This window comes from Bos grunniens, chromosome 20, assembly GCF_055505025.1.
Source record: "Bos grunniens cultivar Pamir isolate PY7600 chromosome 20, Bosgru_T2T1.0, whole genome shotgun sequence".
Classification (NCBI taxonomy): Eukaryota; Metazoa; Chordata; class Mammalia; order Artiodactyla; family Bovidae; genus Bos; species Bos grunniens.
Window position 1 is genome coordinate 63,167,517 of NC_141184.1, and position 24,116 is coordinate 63,191,632.

The window sequence follows — 24,116 nt, forward strand, 5'->3', positions numbered from 1 at the left end:
TTACATGAATATTTATGGAGCACCACTCCTTGCCAGGCAGTTTGCTGGCTCAAGAGCAGTGAAAGTGAACAGAATAATAAGGATCTCTGTCCTCATGGAGCTTACACTGTAGTGAGAGGTGTTCTCAGAGTTGAGTATTCCCTTCCTGGGATGTTGTCAGACACTCAGAATGCACTCGGGTAATTTTTGAGAGACTGATTGGCCTCTAAATGAGAAGTTACGGTGTTTCATTAGTGCTTCTGTAGTTAGTAAAAGCACTACACTTGGAGTTAGGAAATAAGTCTTAAACTCTGACACTCATTTCATCTCTCTTTCATCTACAAAATGCCTGTGTTAGACTACCAGACCATATGTAAGGTTTCAACTCTTAAGTGCTAGCGAGCGGGTTAATGACCTTAAAATCTCACTAATCTTGTATTTACTCAGATTTTAATGTTTCATGCCAGTGTATAGTGATTTATTTTGAATTATTTTAAAATTTTCTAGTTAATTTTAGGAATTTTAATTTGTGATTGAAGCATGTAAGAGAAACTTTAGAAAGTTCAAAACTTAAATTGCAAAAAACTAAAGTTTTTTGGCATATCTTTAAATTCAGCAGCTAATATTCCTAGTTTGATAAGTGCATATTAATGTGATGTGTTATTTCTTAATATAGAAATTTTCTTTTTCCCACATAGAAGTTGTAATTAGATAATGCTTTAAGAACTTTATATTTAGTAAATGAATTTTTCTAAACATAAGTGTTTTACTTGAAAATTTTATTTTCACCAAGCCATCTATTCTCTGTCCTGTCCTCATCTTAAATTCCAAATGTTAAGATTTTTATAATGTTATACTCTTTCTTAAAACTTTCTTGGGATATGAGGATACATCAGAAGTATTTTTCAAAGCAGACAAATGACAAACTTAAGTAGCAAGAGAGGTTGGTGTGTAACTGTCTCCCAGAAGACCTATGAATTATAAAACCATGAAATGTTGGAAAAGGTTTTACTAACATTTGCTATTTCTTCCTGTGTTTATTCATTTATTTGGAACACAAGGTTGCTATATCTAGTTTTCTGTTTTAAAAAATTAGCATTGTGACCATCCATATTAGAGGAGGAGCATAAGTAAAGTCTTTAAATCAATATGCTTATTTATTTAGGAACCTTTTTGCCTTTCTTGCAGTAAAATTTTAGATATGGAGAGACCTCAGATCAGCTCATCTACTTCCCTCACTCTGCAGATGAGAATTGAGACCTAGTAAAGGAGTCTTTAAGAAAGAGGACATAGTTAATTTTAACTCCTTTCACCTTGTGATTTTTTTAAAACTCTCCATCTTGTAATCATAGTTGTAAAAATGGTATAGTGTGTTCATTGTAAGTAAATACACATGCCATTTAAAATAAAATTATACAACTGAATTATTGATGGCTAACAAGACAAAAACATGTGTTGCTTGAGGAAGTTAAATATCTGGCTATTCTTTTATTTTATGGAAGTTTTAAACTTTGAAGAGAATTTAGAATTGCTTTTGTTTCTAAGTTACTGATTGAATGGTGGTAATTGAAACCAGGAAGAAATTTTTGGAGGGTGACATAAAAGGGCTCGTAGGCTGTGTTGTGGTGGCTCTAATGGTTCATTTGCAAAGAAACACAGTCTTTTTGTCCCCCCATGCTGTACCCTTGGAGAGTTCAATACCAGTCAGACTTTGGGGACATACTGAACTAACTAGAACAAGTTGGGTTATTTTCTTTTTTAATAAAGTACGTAAAATAACAGTGCCGAAATAGCATTCTGTGTTCCGTAAACCAGTTCCACACGTCTTCCAGCCCTTTAAGGAGGGTGATACTATGCCATCATCAAGTAGAGGCTCTGGAGACAAACTCCTCAGGTTGACACTTTGGCTTCCGCAACTCATGGTCTATTCTGTGTGAGTTAGGCAAAGGCCTCAGTTTCCTTGTTTGTGCAGTGGAGATAAATTAATTCTTGTCTCATGAGGTAGTGAGGATTAAATGCAGACTACTTGGAAAGCACTTAGCAGTGTTTGGTATGTAATGAGCATTGAGAAAATGTTGACTATTGCTAATATTGTTGGTGATAATACAGATTCTTAAAGCATCAGTTATATTCTACTGATATTAAATTGGTTCTTCAGAATTTGTTAAATCATCTACGGATTAAACTTCTTTTACATAGATTCTTTTTTATTTAATCTTCTGGAAATTTAAAAATTGTTTTACCCTCTCCCCCCTTTTCTTTTTAGCTCAGAGGCAAGTGAAAAACATGATATAAATGAACGGCAATTATTTGTATGTGAAGGTGATCCCATATGTTCTTTGTCCACTTAATTTTTAATAGGATATCTTTAGTGACTAATACTTTCATATCTGTAATTTGATGTTTGCATCAGGTTCCAATAAAGCTTGAGTACATTGGCCATATATAAACTTAAATTCAATCAGTGGTTCTCAACCAGGTGCAGTTTTGTTGTGTTTCCCCCGCCCATCCCCTTCTCAGTGCCCAAGGAGACATTTGACATTATCTGGAAACATTTTTGGTTGTCACAATTTGCAGAGGTAATACTGGCACCTGTGGTCAGTGATACTGCTAAACATCTTACAGTGCATAGGACAGCACTCCTAAAGAAAGAATTACCTGGCCCAGAATGTCAACAATGCCAAGGTTGAGAAACCCTGAACTATAAATCATGGAGCTAATCCTTTGTAATCATTTACAGTATTTTCCCCCCTGGTTATAGCAGATTAATGAAATATTACAATCAATTTTTTAATATATTTTAAAAGTTATATTCTTGATATATTTTGAAATGAAAACGACTTTAAAACTCAGTAGTAGTGTTATTTTATTACAGATGAACCCACAAGATCATTGAGTGGTCTCATTTTGAAGAATAATGTGAAAGCACACTTTCAGAACTTCCCAAATGGTGTAACAGACTTTATTAAGAGTGAATGTTTAAACAATATTGGTGACTCCTCTCCTCTGATTAGAGCTACTGTAGGTAAGTAATGTTACAATTTTGTTTATCTTGTTTGTGACTGGGTTGGTTTCTGACATGATTGATGATTTCCATAGGAATTTTGTCATCCGGTTCATGTTGAATTGTGATGGGGAAAATTTTTCATTGCTTCTTTTGACATAATGTTAATGATTACAGGAAAAGTTCTCTGGATCCTTTGAGACCAGATTCACTAGTAGTTGCTTTGTCAAAGTTGGTTAAAATGGGCCGTTAAAAAGTGATGCTAGTGTAGAACTCCTGTTTTTCCTTTGAGTTCTTTAACTGTCTTTCTTGTGTTATACATGGGGTATAATTTCCAGTTTCACTTTCTTTTACATATAAAGAGAAACTTCTTTGTAAGACAATTTATGTGTAGGACTTTAGGTTTTTACTATGTACCCCCTTGTTTTTAATATTTGCCTTGTATATACCTAATTAACATCAATTTTTTAGTCTTTTTAGAGTATTTCAACTTGTTTTCAGTGGAAGAACAAATTTCTATCACTTTATGAAATACTATTAGATGCTTAATTACAGTAACTGAAATAAGTAGTTTTGGGAACCAACACAACTGACTCTTGGTATGCACACACATCCTCTGGTAGAAGCAGAAATAAACATGTACTATGGAACAGCCGACCAGTGGGTAGATTTCATATGCCATGGGGTTTCCGCAGCCATATTTCACGGGGACCTGAAAAGCTTCTGTTAATCAGGTTGGTTAAATGGGATTCAGTTAAGAACTTCCATAATGAATCAGTCATTTTCATTAAAAGTTCTCTGCTTTTATATATTTTGTCTCCTGGTGGGTTTGAAAAGTACCTGGTTTATCTCTTCCTTACAAAACAGAAGCTCTTTGTAACTTCCCTCCAAATACTAAACATTGCCATTATTAACACTCATTTTAAATAGGATATGTAGAGGGCATTTATAATTGAGAAAAGGGTCTCCCTCCATAGGTTATTCTTGTGGACCCTCATGTATGCCTGATTTTCTACCAGACTCTTAACACTGGTTTAAAAAAAAAAAAGATGGTGAGTGTATACCAGTCTTAATTTTTTTTTTTCATCTTAAGAATGCATTTTGGAAATCTTGCCAAGGAAGTGTATTTGGAAGGACCACATTTCAGTGACTGTGTGGTAATCCATTAGATAGACGTAGAATTGTTTCTGTTAAAGAATGTATGGTTGGTTTGTAATGGGTATTGCTGAGTACTCAGTTTTCACGCCCATCTTTGGTAAATCCACTGAAAATTACAGTTTTTCATTTTCTGTAACTATGGTAGCATTAGAATTTTTTTGTGAGTGGATGCAATTATATGGGGCCAGATTAATTTGAATTTGTCAGTCTACAAACATTCTTTAATACTGTCTTAGAAGTCGTGAGTGTCAGCAGACTGTTAGTACCAAATTTTATCTTGTGTTTAATTTTTATTATTACTTGTTTTAAAACATGGCTTGGTTTCCTTTAGGCAGATCCAGAACTTTCTTGTTCCCCCAACTCTTTATATTTTGACTTTGGGAAAGAATACATGGCAAGAAAGAACAGATTTACTATTAGTCTTGCTGCTTTTTGATCTTACCAGAAAGTAACTTATCTTTAAAATGCTATCAATACAATGATCCTCACCATACAGTTCAATTTTTTCAGTGGGGAGTAAATCCTGGCCAACAACTTTACTCTTTACATTTTTTAGCTCTTTACCATTGGGAGCAACCGCTCAAAACTCACAATGGAAAACTCAAAGAGAATTTATGCACACAAACAGTAAAATTTGTTGTTCAGTAATAATTATTATTATATGCTCTGCATTTTGTGTATACATCACTGAATTCTCAAAATAACTATGAAGAGAACTTTTTCTCTTCTAAAAATTTTCTTTTGCAGATTAATAATTTGAAGTACATATAATTTGCCTACTGTCAGTTTATACTCTTTAATTATGGTGCTGAAAGATCTGTAATCACTAAGCATATTACATTATGTTAACTACTATTAAATTTTCTAAGGCAGAGAAAAACAATGACACAAAAGTTTTTTGTTACATATTTCTGTATTTGCATAATCCTTAACTAAGAGCTAAGTTACACAACACAGTTGAAATAATCCAGTCAAAGTGACATGATCAGTAAGCCTATGTCAGTCAAGCCTCCACAATCCACGATCACCTTGCCAGTGATTCATCCTTGATCCCCATAAGTGGGAACTGTTGTAGGGTTGTATGGCCTGTCTCCAGGAGAGGGATTGTTGCCAAAAGAGTGGGCATGTAGAAATGTTCTTGACCGATGGCTCATCGACTTTCTCTACCATGGGTCACAGCTTTGATACTAGGTTAAGTCGGAGCTGCTGCTGCTGCTAAGTCGCTTCAGTCGTGTCCAACTCTGTGTGGAGAGCTGTTCTTAGTTCTTTGATGTGTTTTTAGTTGAATCTAATAGTCATATTCATCACCCAGTACTAAGTGTTGCTAATAACATTTTGGTGTATTTTCTTTCTGCTCTTCTGTATGTATTTTTTATAAAATAGGAGTAATTTTAATTAGTAAAAGTATTCTTGGCATTATTGGAGAAGAGCAAGTTGTCTTTTGTACAGATACTTGTTAAAAATAAAAAGAGGGTGAATTGTTAGAAAACAAGATGAGAAACGGCTCTGATTTCTACTGGGATTTTCCACAGATACGCTGTGATGATGCAGGGATCCTTGATAAATATTACGATTGACATGATTTGCAAGTCTTACCATGATTTGGAACATTTAAATGTGTGTGTGTGCGCACGTGAACGCGGCAAGAACATGATGTAAGCGCTTGGCATTGGCTTGTGGTTGCCCACAAGGCAATATATAACATAATGCAGTCACATTTCCTAAACAGACATGTTTTCTTTCAAGGTATTTTGATCACAACTATAGCCTCCAAGGGAGAATTGCAGAATTGGCCTGACCTCTTACCAAAACTCTGCAGCCTGTTGGATTCTGAAGATTACAACACTTGTGAGGTAAGGATTTTTGCTTCATACATAATTTGTCTTGTCATGTTGTGTATTAGTAATCTTGAGAAAAAAGAATTCCTCTGAAACAAAAAACATCAAAACTTAGAGACCTAAAGTTACCTTTTGTTTTAAGTCAGTGATCATTTACCTTACTGTTTTCCATGAAGACCGTTAAGTTATGAAACCTCTTTACTATACTTCCTACAGAGGAAAAATCTTCTGTTGTTGTATTTTAGAGCTATTCTTGGGTGTGTATATGTATCATCAGCAAAGCTACTGTCAAGCTTAATCGGTTGTAGTATTTTTCAAAGGTGGACTTAATTAAATGTACTGAATTCCCAGACCATGGGTACATCTTCAGTGTCTCTAAGTTGTTTGGTGCCTCTTGTATGATACGTCTGAGGTATATCTAGTATTGTTTTAATTATAAATTATAGTCTCTTGTTGTTTGTCACTGATCAGGTCAGTAGCAATTTGGGGAGAGAAGAGGGAGTCTGTATGGATTTGTTTTCCTGTAATTTCTCACCTAATGAGGATCTTACCCATCTCTTTCATTAGCAGGTGAAAACGATGTCTTAAATGGAAATCATTTTAGATGTTTTGCCTCTTGAGGCAGTGACTTAATCTCCTCAAAAAAGAGCAAGGCTTGGAGGCAGGGCGGATATAAAAATAACCTAATGTAAAGGAATCAAGTGGTCTTTTTAACTTATCATTTATTGCCAGGTTGGCTTGGGGGAGAGAGGACCAGGGAGAGGAGAAGCTAGCAAAAAGGAGTCTTAAAAAGTCACTCTTCTCCCTCCTTAAAAGAGAAGGAAAAAAGCTTGCATTCTTACATACATGTTTTCTAGTAATGCCTTGGGAATACACTAAGATTATAGGAAAATAAAAATAATACTTAGCTGTAGGGTAACAGTTGATGAAAATTTAAATAGTGCTTTGGTATAAAGACAACAACATAAAGACCAAAATCTTAAGCAAGCACTTTGCAAGAATAAAAAGTTTAAACTGATAATCATGAAATCATGGAGCTGCTGTCATACAGTATTGAGTTAACTGTACTGTAGCGAATGAGCACCAAGGTGCTGCTGATAAGATTATAAACAGTAAACGAGGTGGTTGAGGTAACTAACAGGCTAGATGATCCATGCAGGAGCTCTCCAGATAAGCCGCTTGGTTGTAAAATGGTTGTAGGAAAATTGCCAGTTGAATACAATTTTTATCAGTGAATGATTTATATGTAAATAGTTATGATAATTAAGGTTTCTTTTGGTATTTCAAAAAGAAGTGATACAGTGGTTAAATAGACTTATACATAAAAGTAGAGTTTACATTGTTTTAACAAATCAATATTTAATAAGAGAAAAATTAGTGTTGATTTAAAAATTGACAAGAATACTTCAAAAGTTGTTTTTTAATTAGATGACATTACTTACAATCCCTGCCAACCAGAATTCTAATTCTGAGTCATTTAATGCTAAAATTAAAATGTGCCATTATGTTTAAATTATGGTTTTAAATCAGTGGTATATTTTTTCTTAAAATTGATGATTAAATATATGGATTTCATGATGCAGATTTTATGTGGGCTGAGAACATTAATCCATACAAATTAGTTAATATTCCTCAATTTGCTTTTTAAATGGCTTCATTTTTAATTCTAATAATTGAAATGTCTTTTACAGGGAGCATTTGGCGCCCTTCAGAAAATTTGTGAAGATTCTGCTGAGATTTTAGATAGTGATGTTTTAGATCGTCCTCTCAACATCATGATTCCCAAATTTTTACAGTTCTTCAAGCACAGTAGTCCAAAAATAAGGTATCTATATAGCCAGTATTAAATTCACTTATAAATTCTGATACAAACCTGACCACTCCCTTACTTTGCATTACCTAGTACTTCTGTGATTGCATGTGTGCTCAGTCACTAAGTCACGTCCACCTCTTTGCGATCCCAAGGACTGTAGCCCACCAGGCTCCTCTGTCCATGGGATTCTCCAGGCAAGAATACTGGAGTGGGTTGCCATGCCCTCCTCCAGGGGATCTTCCCAACCCAGGGATCGAACCTACGTCTCCTGCATTGCAGGTGGATTCTTTACCACTGAGCCACCTGGGAAGCCCTTTCGAAAGGAATGCATACCCATTGTTTTTTAATCTAAAATAATTCTCATTATGTTCCCATCCAACATCCCACTCTTGAGAGTGAACATGTCCTTTCAGACACTTTTACACTTTCTTAAAATTATTATTCCACAACCTGCGTTTTTCACTTGACACAGAAAGAATGTGAAGGATATGTTAATACATAGAGAATTTTGACTCAGTCTTCTTATTGGTGTGTGTGTACATATGGCTATACATACACCATAATATTTTTATGGAGGAATATTTAATTTCTTGCCAGTCTTCTGTAAATGGAAAAAAAAACTTCAGTGAACATATTTTAAATTTTGTTTCTAGGTCTCATGCTGTTGCATGTGTCAATCAGTTTATCATCAGTAGAACTCAAGCTCTGATGTTGCACATTGATTCCTTTATTGAGGTAAGATTCCCGCCCCCCCCCCACCCCCCACCCCCCGCCACCTTACTTTTGAGAAGGTTGGAAAATGTTAAATGCATATAGTTTTATTTTATAAATGTAATAAGTTATAATTATGAACTGGCAATATTTAAATTGCTTGTGATAGTATTAAAATTGGATACAGTTAAACTTTATAATTCTCATTAACTGGGAAAAAAAAACTACTTCTCATACTGAGTTTTTTACTTGTATAAACATTGTGATATATGTTTGTTTGATACCTTGATTATAAAAATTTCTGCTTCAATCTACTATTCAAATTGCATATGGAAATTAAGCCTCCAAGCTCATTTGTGATAGGAACATGAAGAGGTTGAATGAACTTACTTTGATAAAGAATCTGAAGTCTGGACTTCAGACTTCAGACTGGAAGGATAGTACTTTATTTTTTCCATTGGTTTTCAGTGTAAAATGAGAGGTTTGGGAGAAAAATTGGCGCATCTTAGTATTTCTGAAATTACTTTTTTTAATAAAAGCGGAAAGACGACAGATGTAGTTTTTTGGCCATTCAGCTCTAAGCAGTAGAGTTTCTTTTCAGAACTTCTGCTCAGTAACAGCAATTTTGAAAGGGTTATTAAAGCCTTAAGTATTTCACTTTTATTTTCATCATATGAAATTTAATTAAATAGTCTATTCCTTTTTAGCTGTTCTTTAAAAAAAAAAAACAAAAGATCCTCCAGAGACTATACTGCTGGTATTCCTGTTGGGAAATTACCAGAAAGAGCTGAGGAGAAATTGTCTTTTTTTGCTTATCACTTAAATTGACAAACTTCTTTCTTAAACGACTGAGTGACTGAACTGAACTGAACCAATCAAGTGCAAATAGTAGCCATTAGAATCCTCGAGCCATTTGAAAACTGAAACAAAACTAGGCATCTTAAATGCATTTTCCTGAGTACCTACTGTGCTTGTGCTAATACTACATAAAGAAATGTTACGCTTCAAGGTGTTTCAGTCTGTTCAGGGTAGTGGACCACTTGTAGTACAGGCAGTAGTAGAAGTCTGGAGAGTAAGACTGCCTGGGTTCAGATCCCAGCTCCACAGCTTAGTAGCTGTTAACCTTGGGCACCTCATTTAACTGGTATTTTCAGTTTTTAATAAAGCTAATAATAGACCTACTTTGTTGGATTGTTATAAAGGTATTTGCTAAAAATGGAATAGTGCCTGATGGAAAGTAAGCACTCCACATGCTAGCTACTGCTATTATTTTTAGAAGCAGTAGTAGTTTTTGTTGTAATTACAATAGTATTTCCACTCAGTAGTGTTCTTTCATAGCTCATTAAAGAGAACAATGGTGGACACACCAGCATCTTATACAGAGATGTAATTTAGAATAAAATTTTCTGAAAATAAAAACTCCACAGGACCATACTTAGCAAGTGGAACAAAAACATTTCCTGACATTTAAAATTATTTTCCGTTAGTATTAAATACCATATTAACACTTCTTTGCTGCTTGATAATACAGTAAAGCTCACCTGGTTCTTCATCCTTTGCTTCGGTTGCCAGTGTTTTTATCTGGGGCTGAAGCCATGCCTCTGAGTCTGGTGGCACTGATAACGAGTGGTCAGCCGCCAAACTGTCCAGCTCTGTGACTCCATGGACTGTAGCACACCAGGGTTTCTGTCCTTCACTGTCTCCTGAAGTTTGTTCAAACTCATGTTCATTGAGTCAGTGATGCCATCCAACCGTCTCAATTCTCTGTCACCCCTGCTTCTCATGCCCTCAGTCTTTCCCAGCATCAGGGTTTTTCCAGCGAGTTTTTTCACATCAGGTAGCCAAAGTATTGGAGCTTCAGCATTGGTCCTTCCAATGAATACTCAGGGTTGATTGATGAAAAGTGTATTGATCACTAATACATGGCTATAACATACCTTGATAAAGCTGGGTATTCATGTGTAAGACAGCATCAAATTTAATGAACAATTGTATAAAAGCAGCACCTGCTGGAAAAACAGTACTATTTCCGACTATGTAAAATTAAAAGTGCAACTACAGAGTTTTGAAAGCCTCAGAAATAGAGGCAGGATTTGGAGAAATTAAAGTTCTCAAAATGCAACATACTGTCATATTTGATATTTAAATTATTCTGTTGTCTTACCCTTTCTTTGTAATTAGATTTCAGATTCATATGTTTGGAGACGTTTCTGTGGTCCTGGGAAGAGACAGTGGGACACATTGGATTTTACTTATTTTATTTTAGCTCTTTTTTTTGCTGCTTTCAATTTGTGTGTGTGTGTGTTTGTGTGTAAAGTAAAACCTCAGGAGTGAGATAGGGAAGGCTTACTGTTTTCTCTTCTTGAATCTCCACTTGAACCTCTTCAAGAGACAACTTCTAGTGAAGGCTTGTTGGTATAGTTAACTGAGCGTGGACTATAGTTTGACTTAGTGAACAACAGTTGAGGGTTAGGTTGTTAGAAACTCTCAGTATATATGTCCCAATTGTTGATGCTCTCATAGAACATGCGCCTGTTAAGAATCAGTGTTGGTAGGAATACTCTATTGACAGTAATTTTGAAGGATAAATCAGATTGTATTTTAATAATTATCTTTATTTCTGGGTGAGCTGGATGAATGCTCCTCTGTCCTAATGACATGGTTTTATTCTCGAAAACTAAAAATTACTTCAGAACACAGCCGCTCATACTCTTGTTTAAAAGAATGGCTATAGATCATTTACTGAAATCATAATTTTTGGCAGTTAGCTTCCTGTGTTTGTCTTTATAATCTAATACTGTGGGCCAATTAATTCATAAGCCTTTATTTGTGCTATATCTTAGAGTTTCTTTAAATATTACCACCTTGAAGATAATATTATATATAAATCTTTCTAGTATATTGGAATATTTAACTAGAAGAAAATTTTTCTTGTGTGATAGAATCTCTTCGCCTTGGCTGGTGATGAAGAACCAGAGGTACGGAAAAATGTGTGCCGGGCACTTGTGATGTTGCTTGAAGTTCGGATGGATCGCCTGCTTCCTCACATGCATAATATAGTTGAGGTAATACAAGCAATTTAAAAACTTTGTCCTCCTCTTCCCCTCAGGGAAATTCTTGGGCACAAAACATACAGTGTGAAATCACTGTTTTCTTATTTGTCACATTTGGGCTATAAAAATTAATTATGATTGCCTTAAAATTATAAGTTATCATTATGGTGATTTTTCTTTCATGAGATTTAAGATGTTATAGAGAGGAAAGTAATTTACAGGAGTAGACAGCTTTTAACTGTAGTGTAACTAGGAAATATGTAGATGATTTGTATTTACTAGATACGACTTAGGCCGATAAAATTGTAGTAGATAAAAATTTGTTTTCTACACATAACTGCTAAGTTGATCTGATCAACTTTTGATTTATGGTAACAATGAGATTTCTAAGTCGAAAATATATAACCTTTATAGTGAGTTCTAGTAGACCATTTAGATTTTAAGAGATTCTCTTTCAGTTTTTATGTGATGAAAATAATTTTATGTAAGTACATTGATCACTGATCAGATCAGATCAGTCGCTCAGTCATGTCTGACTCTTTGCGACCCCATGAATCGCAGCACTCCAGGCCTCCCTGTCCATCACCAACTCCCGGAGTTCACTCAGACTCATGTCTACCGAGTCAGTGATGCCATCCAGCCATCTCATCCTCTGTCGTCCCCTTCTCCTCTTGCCCCCAATCCCTCCCAGCATCGGAGTCTTTCCCAGTGAGTCAACTCTTCGCATGAGGTGGCCAAAGTACTGGAGTTTCAGCTTTAGCATCATTCCTTCCAAAGAAATCCCAGGGCTGATCTCCTTCAGAATGGACTGGTTGGATCTCCTTGCAGTCCAAGGGACTCTCAAGAGTCTTCTCCAACACCACAGTTCAAAAGCATCAGTTCTTCGGCGCTCAGCCTTCTTCACGGTCCAACTCTCACATCCATACATGACCACAGGAAAAACCATAGCCTTGACTAGCCAGACCTTTGTTGGCAAAGTAATGTCTCTGCTTTTGAATATTCTATCTAGGTTGGTCATAACTTTCCTTCCAAGGAGTAAGCGTCTTTTAATTTCATGGCTGCAGTCACCATCTGCAGTGATTCTGGAGCCCAGAAAAATAAAGTCTGACACTGTTTCCCCATCTGTTTCCCATGAAGTGATGGGACCGGATGCCATGATCTTCATTTTCTGAATGTTGAGCTTTAAGCCAACTTTTTCACTCTCCACTTTCACCTTCATCAAGAGGCTTTTGAGTTCCTCTTCACTTTTCTGCCATAAGGGTGGTGTCATCTGCATATCTGAGGTTATTGATATTTCTCCCAGCAATCTTGATTCCAGCTTGTGTTTCTTCCAGTCCAGCGTTTCTCATAGTGTACTCTGCATATAAGTTAAATAAACAAGGTGACAATATACAGCCTTGACGTACTCCTTTTCCTATTTGGAACCAGTCTGTTGTTCCATGATCAGCCGTTATTAAAGTAAGGAATATGTAATAGCAACTTATTATTAGGACAGTGTAATTTATTGGGTAATACTCATTATTGCTAAAAGAGTCATGCCTAATTTTCATATTACTGGACATAGTTGTACTTGAAGGATGGCATTTCTAAGACCTGTTAGAGAAAGGATAGCATTCATGCTGTTCAGCAATTCCTTTTCTAAAACATTAGGAAGAATAGATGTACTGATAAGGATATGTAGCAGCAAAATGGGAATAAATGACATTTTTGCTGATAAATCTGTTCTCTCTGAAGTGTTTAGAAGAATCAGGTGGCGTTGGTTGAAAATTTCGTTAGAGTTTGGAGTTAACCAGAAAATCAAGAAAAATGTTTTATCATTTTTCATGTCACACCTGGGGAACCTAATTTGTGCGGCTGCAATTCTTTCTTCAGCAGTGCTCAGCATTGTAGTAGGACATGGGAGGGGGTGACCTATCAGAGTGGTTGTGTGGCTGTATTTTGTAATACGAGATGTTTCATTCAGGAATTCATCACTTGACCCCAGTTTCAGCCCCTGGTACATTGGGAATTCATGCCTTTGATCTTTTGTTTTTACGTATAAGGTTTTTGTGGAGGGGTGGGGTTTGCTGAGCTGCACGGCTTGCAGGATCTTAGTTCAAACCCAAGGCCCCAGCAGAGAGAGCACTGCATCATAGCCACTGGGTCTCCAGGGGATTTCCTGGTTTGGGGATGTTTTTTTAAAGGAGGGTAGGTTTGGATAGATTTGGAGATCAGATAGATGTTCTTTCAACTAAGTGAATTTGGCTTGGTATGTTCAAAGGACATGATAAACCTATTTTGTTGGCAACTGAAAATTGCAGTTGACAAATGTGTCTACTTTCTTCAAAAAAAATCTTGTATAATACGTATATATCTTCTTAAATATTGGAAGTATTAATATATATATAGGTGACCCTTGAACAACACAGGTTTTAACTGCATGGGTCCATTCGTAGACAGATTTTTTTTTTATACTAAATATGTACTACAGTACTACATAACCCAAGATTGGCTGAAACTGCAGATGAGGAACTGTATATGTGGAAGATGGGCTATATATGTGGATTATTTGACTGCTTGAAGGGTTGGCACCCCTACCCTTGGTTGGTTCAAGGTATAGTTGTAATTATAAGAGACAGCTTGGGTCGTTATATTATAAAAAGATTATCCATTTTATGAAAAGTTTAGTGGAGTTTATTTTGAGAAGCAGACAGACATGAATTGGACACTTTATATTAGGCAGCATTCTAAAATAGTAGTTCTTAAGTTTGGCTGCTTTTTAGAATTGATTAGGAGGCTTTTAAAAAAAAAAATCCAAACCCTAAATTGAGAACTACTGTAAAGGGTAAGGCCCATAGCAAAGGACTCTTAACTTGCTGAAATTGGATTAGGTTTAATTGTATGCTTTAAACCTATTAATACTAAGGCTCTTTTGTTTACAGTACATGCTACAGAGGACCCAAGATCAAGATGAAAATGTGGCTTTAGAAGCCTGTGAATTTTGGCTCACTTTGGCTGAGCAGCCAATATGCAAAGATGTACTCATAAGGCATCTTCCCAAGTAAGTATTTCTTAGCAGTGCTGTCTTGTTAACAGTGATGCCTCATTTTCGTATTTTTAGATTGCATACTTATGCCATCAGGTAGTGAAGTTCTGAAGAAGTTGAGCTTAATTTTACTGATGTATAAGTAAAGATGTTTATTTAAGAAGCAATTCCTTTTGTTTTCTAAACTACATGAGGGTGGTTTATGCTGTGAATTATAACTTACTTTGGATAATCCATGGCAGTTTTTTATAATCTTATAATTTTGACTGTGGACTCTTTTCCCCCCTCCACAGATCTTCTTACTAGTTGTGCTAAGAGTTTTTTGTTAACATATTGTTAAGTCTATTTTTAACCCAATGAATGCTGTTAAGTCAGTTTTTTTAATACATTTTTCCAGTATTGAGATAAATTGAATTGATGTAAAACTATTATTTTTAGGTATATAGCAGTGGTTTATGAAATATATATGAAATCAATTAAAGTCAGTTACTTTTAAAAGTAGTGCTCACATTCTTTTGAAATTAAAATACAGGCTCATAAACTTAATTTTCTACATGAAAATTTAAACTCCATTGGATTTCCACCCCCTTAAGTAATCAGTTGTTCTTTTTGGTGTGTTGTCTTTTAATGTGTTTTTCTCTGTATTAATACTGTATGCATGTGTGCATGTTCAGTCGACTCAGTGGACTGTAGCCAACCAGTCTCCCCTGTCCTTGGGATTTCCCAGGCAAGAATTCTGGAGTGGGTTGCCATTGCCTCCTCCAGGGGGTCTTCCCAACCCAGGGATTGAGTCCACATCTCCTGCATTGGCAGGTGGATCCTTTATCACTGAGCCTGAGCCACCTGAGATGCCGAGTACTGTGTACCAGATGTCATATATCAGTGTTTTGGAAAGAAATAAGTTTGATAGTATGAATAAGGCATCTGTCTATAGTTAGTGCTTAAAATTTTCATTTACTGTTTTGTGGTCGGCTCTTGTCAGTTACTATAAGTTGTGCCCTTTCCTCCATGTCATTAGTCTAAACTTTGAAGTGCTGTCCCGTCACGGTGTTCTCCAGTTTATAATACACTAGCAGTGTCTCATCTTGTCACAACTTTTGCCATCCATTAATTACAGTTTTTCTAATCTTAGCCATCTAATACGCAAAAAAATAACCATTTGTTTTAATATGTTGTATTAGTGGAGTCACATTTTTTTCAGAAGTTCGTATACTCAGATGTTCTCATTTTCATGTAGTCAGTTCTTACCAAGAAAACAATTCCACCTATATTTTATTCTAGTCAATCTAGAATTTATTATCTAGAGTAAAGTATAAGGTGTGCTAAATGGATTGCCTTCACTCACCCCCCACCCCACCAGGAAATTTATTCTTCTTTCTAATTTGTGATGCCACTTTTAAGATATGCTTGTTTCTTACTATTGGATCATATAGTTCTACGTCTTATAAAAAACAGACATTAATTCTTATAAAGCTGAAGAGATTTTATTAATTCAAACCTAATCTCTAACATTAGGAGATAAGAGCAGTTATAGATTGGTGGTCTCTTTCATTGCCCTAATAAAATCCAAATTTTTTTAAGCAACCAGTAACTTGGTAGCAGGCTAAAAGATCAGCAATTTTAGCTGATTTTTTGATGAGATGAGATCAAAATGAGATCTCTTATTTCACATAGAAAACATTAATGTAACAAAGAATAGGATTAAATTCTTTTATCTGTTTCTGGGCTATGTTGTGTGGTTTTTGTTGTTGTTTTTAGCCAGTAGTATGTTCTTTTGGTTATTGAGCATTTGTTACCTGGTAGAACAGGTCTTTTTTCCACCAGAATTATTTTGTTTTTTTTCCCCACCTTTATTCTTACACATAATACATTAATATCTCCTGGGGCTTATTGACGGATTGATCCATAGAAAACAATTAACCCAGTGCCTGGTATATACTTAGTGAAGTGAAGTCGCTCAGTCGTGTCCGAATCTTTTCGACCCCATGGACTGTAGCCCACCAGGCTCCTCCATCCATGAGATTCTCCAGGCAAGAGTACTGGAGTGGGTTGCCATTTCCTTCTCCTGGTATATACTTAAGTACTCAGTAAACATTCATTATTGGTATTAACATCATTGCCTTTCCATGATGTTGCACTAAAATTCTCTCTTGTTTTCTAAAACATGAGGCTATAGGAGAAAGCTAAAACAATTCTTTACTCAGTCACTCAGCTGTGTCTAACTCTTTTGCAACTCCGTGGACTGTAGCCCGCCAGGCTCCTCTGTCCATGGGATTCTCCAGGCAAGAATACTGCAGTGGGTTGCCATGCCCTCCTCCAGGGGATCTTCCCATCCCAGGGATCAAACTGCATCTCTTGCATTGGCAGGTGGATTCTTTACCACTGAGCCACCCAGGAAGCCTGAACCTTAGCTTACTCATCTAGGTTATAAAGAAGTTGCTTTATTAATAAGCCCACAGCATATGAGTATGAATTTCTTTTGCCTATTCATTCTTTTCCCATGCCACCCAGAACAATTAAAGATAGAATTTGGGAGCAGCAGGCTGTGGGCATTGTTAGGTGTTTCCAGAGCGTTCCCCTACCTTCTGTCCTCACTAGACTCATCTTAGTGTGCATGGCTGAACAGTGAGAAAACAAAGTGTAAGAAACCTGTCAAAGATGAAAACCATCATAGCTGCAAGCGGAACTAAAGTTAGTATTCTGACCTTTACCTAACATGTTTTGATACATATTTTTTTTAGCTAGTCGTAAATATTTCAGTATATCTGAAATTCCATGTTTATAGACATTGTGATTCTCTTAAGAAATTAAAAATAAAATTTCTAAACTTTTATCAGACTATGATAACCTTGTCCATAGAACTCTTTCTTCCTTCTTGCATTATTTCTTTTGAATAAAATCCTTCAAATTTTCTGTTTTTATATTTTAAACACTATCATCTCTTTTATTAAGGAGAAGGCAATGGCAACCGACTCCAGTACTCTTGCCTGGAGAGTCCCATGGATGGGGGAGCCTGGTGGACTGCAGTCCATGGGGTCGCGAAGAGTCGGACATGACTGAGCTACTTCCCTTTCCCCTTTCCCTTTCTCTTTTATTAAAAAGAATAGAAATACTGAATGTAGGCTCATTGTAAAAATATCAGCCATTTAGAAATAAAGTAGAAGATGGATATTGTCCCTTGTTAGCCTACTCACTCACCTCTGAAGATACCAGTTTATTGTGTAGCTTTCCTAGTTAGTCTGTGTATATAAGTAATTATATAGGTAATCTTGTTTTTTAAATAATTTTTTATTGGAGGTTAGTTGATTTATAATGTTCTATTAGCTTCAGATGTGCAGCAAAGTGAATCGGTTACACATGCACATATATCTACTCATTTTTAGGTTCTTTTCCCATATAGGCCATTACACAATTTTAAGTAGAGTTCGCTGTGCTCTGCTTAGTCACCTGTTTTATAAATTGTTGTCATACTCAGTCATGTTCAACTCTTTTGTGACCCCGTGGACTGTAGCCCACCAGCCTCCTCTGTCCATGGGATTTCCCAGGCAAGAATACTAGAGTAGGTTGCCATTTCCTTCTCCAGGGGATCTTTCTGACCTAGGGATCAAACCTACAAGAGATACATCTCTTGTATCTCCTGAATTAGCAGGTGGATTCTTTACCACTGTGCCACATGGGAAACCCATTTTATATAAACTGTATTTAATCAATCCCAATCTCCCAATTTATCTGCCCAACAGCCCCCACCCCCGCCCCCTGTTGTTGACCATAAGTTTGTTTTCTGCATCAGTGACTTTATTTCTGTTTTGTAAGTTCATTTGTACCTTTTTTTGTTCTTTCCACATATAAGCAATATATTTGTCTTTGTCTCTCTCTGACTTGACTTCACTCAGTATGACAATCTCTAGGACTGTCCATGTTGCTGCAGATGGCATTATTTTTCTTGTTTTTATGGTGAGCTTCTTTTCATGTGCTGCTTTTTGCCATCTATGTGTCTTTGGAGAAATGTCTGTTTGGATCTTCCACTTTTTGATTGGGTTGTGGGGTTCTTTTTTTCCCGAGCTGCATGAGCTATTTGTGTGTTTTAGAGTAAGTCCTTGTTGTGTGCTTTGTTTGCAAATATTTCCTCCCATTCTGAGGGTTGTCTTTTCATTTTATTTATGGTTTCCTTTGCTGTACAGAAGCATTTTAAAGTTTAATTAGGTCCCATTTGTTTGTTTTTGTTATTTTCATTATTCTAAGAGGTAGATCAAAAAAGATCATGCTACAATTTATGTCAGAGTGTTCTACCTATGCTTTCCTCTATGAGTTTTATAGTGTCTGGTCTTAAATTTAGGTCTTTAATCCATTTTAAGTTTATTTTTGTGTATGGTGTTAGGGAGTGTTTAATTTCATTCTTTTACGTGTATAGCTGTCCGCTTTTCCTGGCACCACTTATTGAAGACGCTTTTCTCCATTGTATATTCTTGTCATCTTTGTCATGGATTAGGTGACCATAGGGAGAAGGCAATGTCACCCCACTCTAGTACTCTTGCCTGGAAAATCCCATGGACGGGGGAGCCTGGTGGGCTGCCGTCTATGGAGTCGCACAGAGTCGGACACGACTGAAGCGACTTAGCAGCAGCAGCAGCAGGTGACCATAGATACATTGGTTTATCTCTGGACTTACTGTCCTGTCTGACTGAAATATATTTGTTTATGTGCCAGTACCATACTGTTTTGATTACTGTAGTATAGTCTGAAGTCAGGGAGCCTGATTCCTCCAACTTTGTTTTCTTTCTCAAGATTGCTCTGGCTATTCAGGGTCTTTTGCGTTTTCATACAAATTGTGAGATTATTTGTTCTAGTTCTGTGGAAAATATTATTGGTAATTTGATAGGGATTGCAATGAATCTGTAGATAGCTTTAGGTGGTATAGTCATTTTGACAATAGTGATTCTTCTAATCAAAGAACATGGGATAACTCTCCGTCTGTGTCATTTTTTTCTTTCTTTCATCAGTATCTTATAGTTTTCTGAATACTGGTCTTTTGCATCCTTGAGTAGGTTTATTCTTAGGTATTATTCTTTTTGATGTAATGGTAAATGTGATTATTTCCTTAATTTCTCTTTCTGATCTTTTGTTGTTAGTATATAGGAATGCATCCTTTATTTCTTTTTCTTACCTGATTGCTGTGGGTAGGAATCTCATTGTTTTTAATACAAATGGATATGAGCTTTTTATGTATTTTGCACGGGTGGTTTTTTGTTTTTCCAGTTTCACTGTCATTTGTTTCTTTGTTTATGACTGTGTGCATCCAAAAATAAGATCCTTACAGGATCTTAGTTCCCCAACCAGGGATTAAAACCCAGCCCCTACAGTGAAAATGCAGAGTTCTAACCACTGGACTGCTGGGAAATTCCCAGTTGTAACTTATTTTTAACCAGGCCCTTAGTGATGAACATTTAAATTGTTTCCATTGTTCTTAGTCTTGCATCACGGAACATGAGTCTTTACGAATTGGGAATGTTCCTTCGTGTATTTGGGATAAGTTCTTAGGGGAGAAATTGCAAAAAAAAAAAAAAAGAAATTATTGTTTTTATTTTTAAGCACTCTTGGCAAGCTATCTTGTCCAGTCTAAAATTCCATCCAGTAGATTCTATGCATGAGTATGTAAAAGGCCTAAGATACACATTGGGAGTACTCATCATTGGAGAAAGACAGACATAGAATATGCTATAAGGCAGTATTAACAGTAGTGGTGGTATTATTAGTATTCATGAGATTGTTGAGACCTTGAGATCTTTAGATCTTTGATTCATGAATTTCTGTCTTTATAGGTTGATCCCTGTGTTAGTGAATGGCATGAAGTATTCAGATATAGATATTATCCTACTTAAGGTAAGGAAACTATTCCTTGGTGAATAAGGATGTTTATTTTCACTGACTTACAGATGTTTGAATTTGACTAATAGGACATTTATTTAGAGTAGGCTCTATTTAAATAGGCTTTCTGTTATATAATATGCTATGGAGTTCAAAGATAGAAGCAAACAGTGAATTTGACTGGCAGTAGATTCTAGCTTAATTGAAACTAACTAGATGGTGACACTAGTAGAGTTAGAGTTAGCGTGAATTTCCTGTTAATTCTGACTGTTTGGGGTTCATTTTAAAATAATCTTAAATATGTTCTAAATTCGATTCAGATACTCTAGATTATACCAGATGTTGGGAAACTGTCTTATGTGGTTCAAAATCCCTGATAATCTAACATGGGTTATGTGATAGCCTATTCTCCCCTTCACAAAGAGCTATTTTCAACAGCTGACCCTTAACAATGGGATATTAGGGGCACTGACCTCCAGTGCAATCAAAAATCCCTGATTAACTTCACAGTTGGCCCTTCGTGTCCATGGTTCCATATCTGCAAATGCAACCAACCACAGATTATGTAGTCGTCTAATACTTCATTTAGAGAGAAATCTGCATCCTGTTTGAACTGGACATGCAGTTCACACCCATACTGTTCAAGCATCAGCTGTATTTCAGAATCATGTGTCATGCTATCTGTGAATATTCTCATTCTTTTACCCATATACGTACTATTAGCTTATATGAATATAACCAGAATTTTCCTTTTAAAAAATACACAGGGTGATGTTGAAGAAGATGAAACAATTCCTGATAGTGAGCAAGATATAAGGCCACGGTTTCATCGATCAAGGACAGTGGCTCAGCAGCATGATGAAGATGGAATTGAAGAGGAGGAGGACGACGACGATGAAATTGATGATGATGACACGATTTCTGACTGGAATCTAAGTAAGTCATAGAGAAGCACAGTCGCCTGCTTGGATAACAGTTTAATTGGGAAGTAACACATCCTACAGTGCCCTCATACATAGTTCACTTAACCATACAAAAGAATACAATTTAGTGGTTTTCAGTGTATTCACAGAGTTGTGCAACCATCATCTCAGTAAATTTTGAAACATTTTTGTCACCCTAAGAGAAACTACATACTTAGTAGTCACTCCCATTTTCTGAACTCTAATGGACATTTTCTATAAGTGGAATTGTACAAAAAGTGGTCTTTGTGACTGATTCATCTGTTAATTAGCAGATGGACGTTTTGTTTCCCCTCTTTGGCTACTGTCGGTAGTGATGTTATGACCAGTTACATAAGGTTTAATATGTGGTCCTAAGTTTTCAGCTCTCTTGGGTATATACCCAGGAATAGGATTATTGGATCACATGGAAACTTTTATGTTCAATATTTTGAGGTACTGCCAGACTGTTTTTCACACTTACTTTGCCATTTGCTTTCCCCTAGCAGGGTCTTAGGGCTACAGGTTCTCCACATTTGCCAATACTTTCTGGGTGTCTTCTTCTGGATGTGAAGTAATGATCTTATTGTGGATTTGTTTTGTTTCTTCCCAGTGGGTCTGTTCTTCATTTGCTTGTCATCATATTCCTTAAAAAGACTTTAATCTCACAGTGTCACTTCTCAAAGGGGGTGTATGTTTTGTTGGATACAAAATATATAGGAAATGTGTTTTGTTGGATGCAAAATGTATGTTTGATAACAAAGTATATACGAAATAGGAACACTGGCCGTGGCTTTTCCTGTTTTCCTAACTTATTTTTTTGTATGTCATAATTTGCATGAAGATTGGTTGATTATCATGCATATTTCTAAGATAATGTAAATCCCTTTTTCCTCCAGACTTCAAAATATGCTTTTTAAAACTTCTGTTTTCAATATTAGCGACAAATCCACATCATCTGTTCACCCTGTGTTGTGGGCCACACACTAATTAGATAACTCTGGGGAGAACCTCGACACCTGTGTTTCGGTTTTGCTTGGGTGCTGGTTTTTAAATCTTTACTTCTGTAGTTCACAGCACATTGGATGTTTTGGGCCACTAATTCTTTGTTGTGGGCTTGTCCTGCTCATTACAGGATTTTGAGCAGCATCCCTGATCTCTCACCAGTAGAAGGCAGTAGCGCAGGAGATCAGAGGGAGAACACACCTAAGACTGCGACAAGCAGCAGTGTCCTGAGATACTGCCAGATGGTCCCTGGGACACAAAGTCACCACCAGTTAAGAACCACTCTGTGATTCAGAAGACTGAGATTTCTAATAACTGATGGCACAGTTAAGGACGTGAATGATCATCCTGAACTGTGTCGTTCATTTGGAATAATGCTGATTACTCCCATTTAGTTCCCTATAAGTAACAGTTCCTTACAGTGACCAATGTGCCCAGCCCTAGGCCAAGGGCTTTGTATGCATATCACGTTTAATCTTTTCAACAGCCTTAGGAAGGTAAAGATACTGCAAAAAGAGAAACTTGCCCGAGGTTAGCATAGCTAGTTCTGGTGGCACAAGTAGTTCTGGAACCCATATGTTACAGAACAAGAAAACCCAAGGTCTTCATTACTATCACAAATTACTTCCCGTTGTATACCAACTGTAAGGGGGAGGATGAATTAGGATTTAATGTAGAGAACTGCAAAAGTAACAGTGTATGTTGCATTGGGGAGGGAGAGGGGACACTTCTTTTCACTCATGTGTATGTTTTTCCGTAAACACCTACAGGCTTACCTTAGTCTGTTACACTTTCTTTCTTATACTTCATCAGTTCAGTCGCTCAGTGGTGTCCAACTCTTTGAGACCCCATGGACTGCAGCACGCCAGGCCTCCCTGTCCATCACCAGCTCCTGGAGTTTACTCAGACTCAAGTCCATCGAGTCGGTGATGCCATCCAACCATCTCATCCCCTGTCATCCCCTTCTCCCACCTTCAATCTTTCCCAGCGTCAGGGTCTTTTCAAATGAGTCAGTTCTTGGCATCAGGTGGCCAAAGTATTAGAGTGACAGCTTCAGCATCAGTCCTTCCAATGAATATTCAGGCCTGATCTCCTTTAGGATGGACTGGGTGGATCTCCTTGCAGTCCAAGGGACTCTCAAGAGTCTTCTCCAACACCACAGTTCAAAAGCATCAATTCTTCAGTGCTCAGCTTTCCTTATAGTCCAACTCTCACATCCATACATGACTACTGGAAAAACCATAGCTTTGACTAGATGGACTTTGTTGGCTAAGTAATGTCTTTGCTTTTTAATATGCTATCTTGATTGGTCATAACTTTTCTTCCTATGAGCAAGCATCTTTTAATTTCATGGCTACAGTCACCATCTGCAGTGATTTTGGAGCCCCCAAAAATAAAGTTTGTCACTGTTTCCACTGTTTCCCCAACTATTTGCCATGAATTGATGGAACCAGATACCATGATCTTAGTTTTCTGAATGTTGAGTTTTAAGCCAACTTTTTCACTCTCCTCTTTCACTTTTGTCAAGAGGCTCTTTAGTTCTTCACTTTCTGCCATTAGGGTGGTGTCATCTGCATATCTAAGGTTATTGATACTTCGAACCCAGCAATCTTGATTCCAGCTTGTGCTTTGTCCAGTCCAGCATTTTGCATGATGTGCTCTGCGTATAAGTTAAATAAGCAGGGTGACAATATACAGCCTTCATGTTCTCCTTTACCGATTTG

General features: G+C 36.6%; 1 protein-coding gene across 3 annotated transcripts in view; it reads left to right on the forward strand.

Moving 5' to 3' along the window:
- The window catches only part of TNPO1 (transportin 1), a 93,673-nt gene that overhangs the window by 44,529 nt on the left and 25,028 nt on the right, over positions 1 to 24,116 (forward strand). For all 3 annotated transcript variants that reach the window (XM_086362110.1, XM_086362111.1, XM_086362112.1), the window contains exons 4-11: positions 2,855 to 3,004; positions 5,888 to 5,994; positions 7,671 to 7,804; positions 8,446 to 8,527; positions 11,446 to 11,568; positions 14,478 to 14,596; positions 20,401 to 20,461; positions 21,214 to 21,382. In XM_086362110.1, coding sequence (XP_086218236.1) covers positions 2,855 to 3,004; positions 5,888 to 5,994; positions 7,671 to 7,804; positions 8,446 to 8,527; positions 11,446 to 11,568; positions 14,478 to 14,596; positions 20,401 to 20,461; positions 21,214 to 21,382 — 945 coding nt within the window. The remainder of the gene's footprint in view (positions 1 to 2,854; positions 3,005 to 5,887; positions 5,995 to 7,670; positions 7,805 to 8,445; positions 8,528 to 11,445; positions 11,569 to 14,477; positions 14,597 to 20,400; positions 20,462 to 21,213; positions 21,383 to 24,116) is intronic.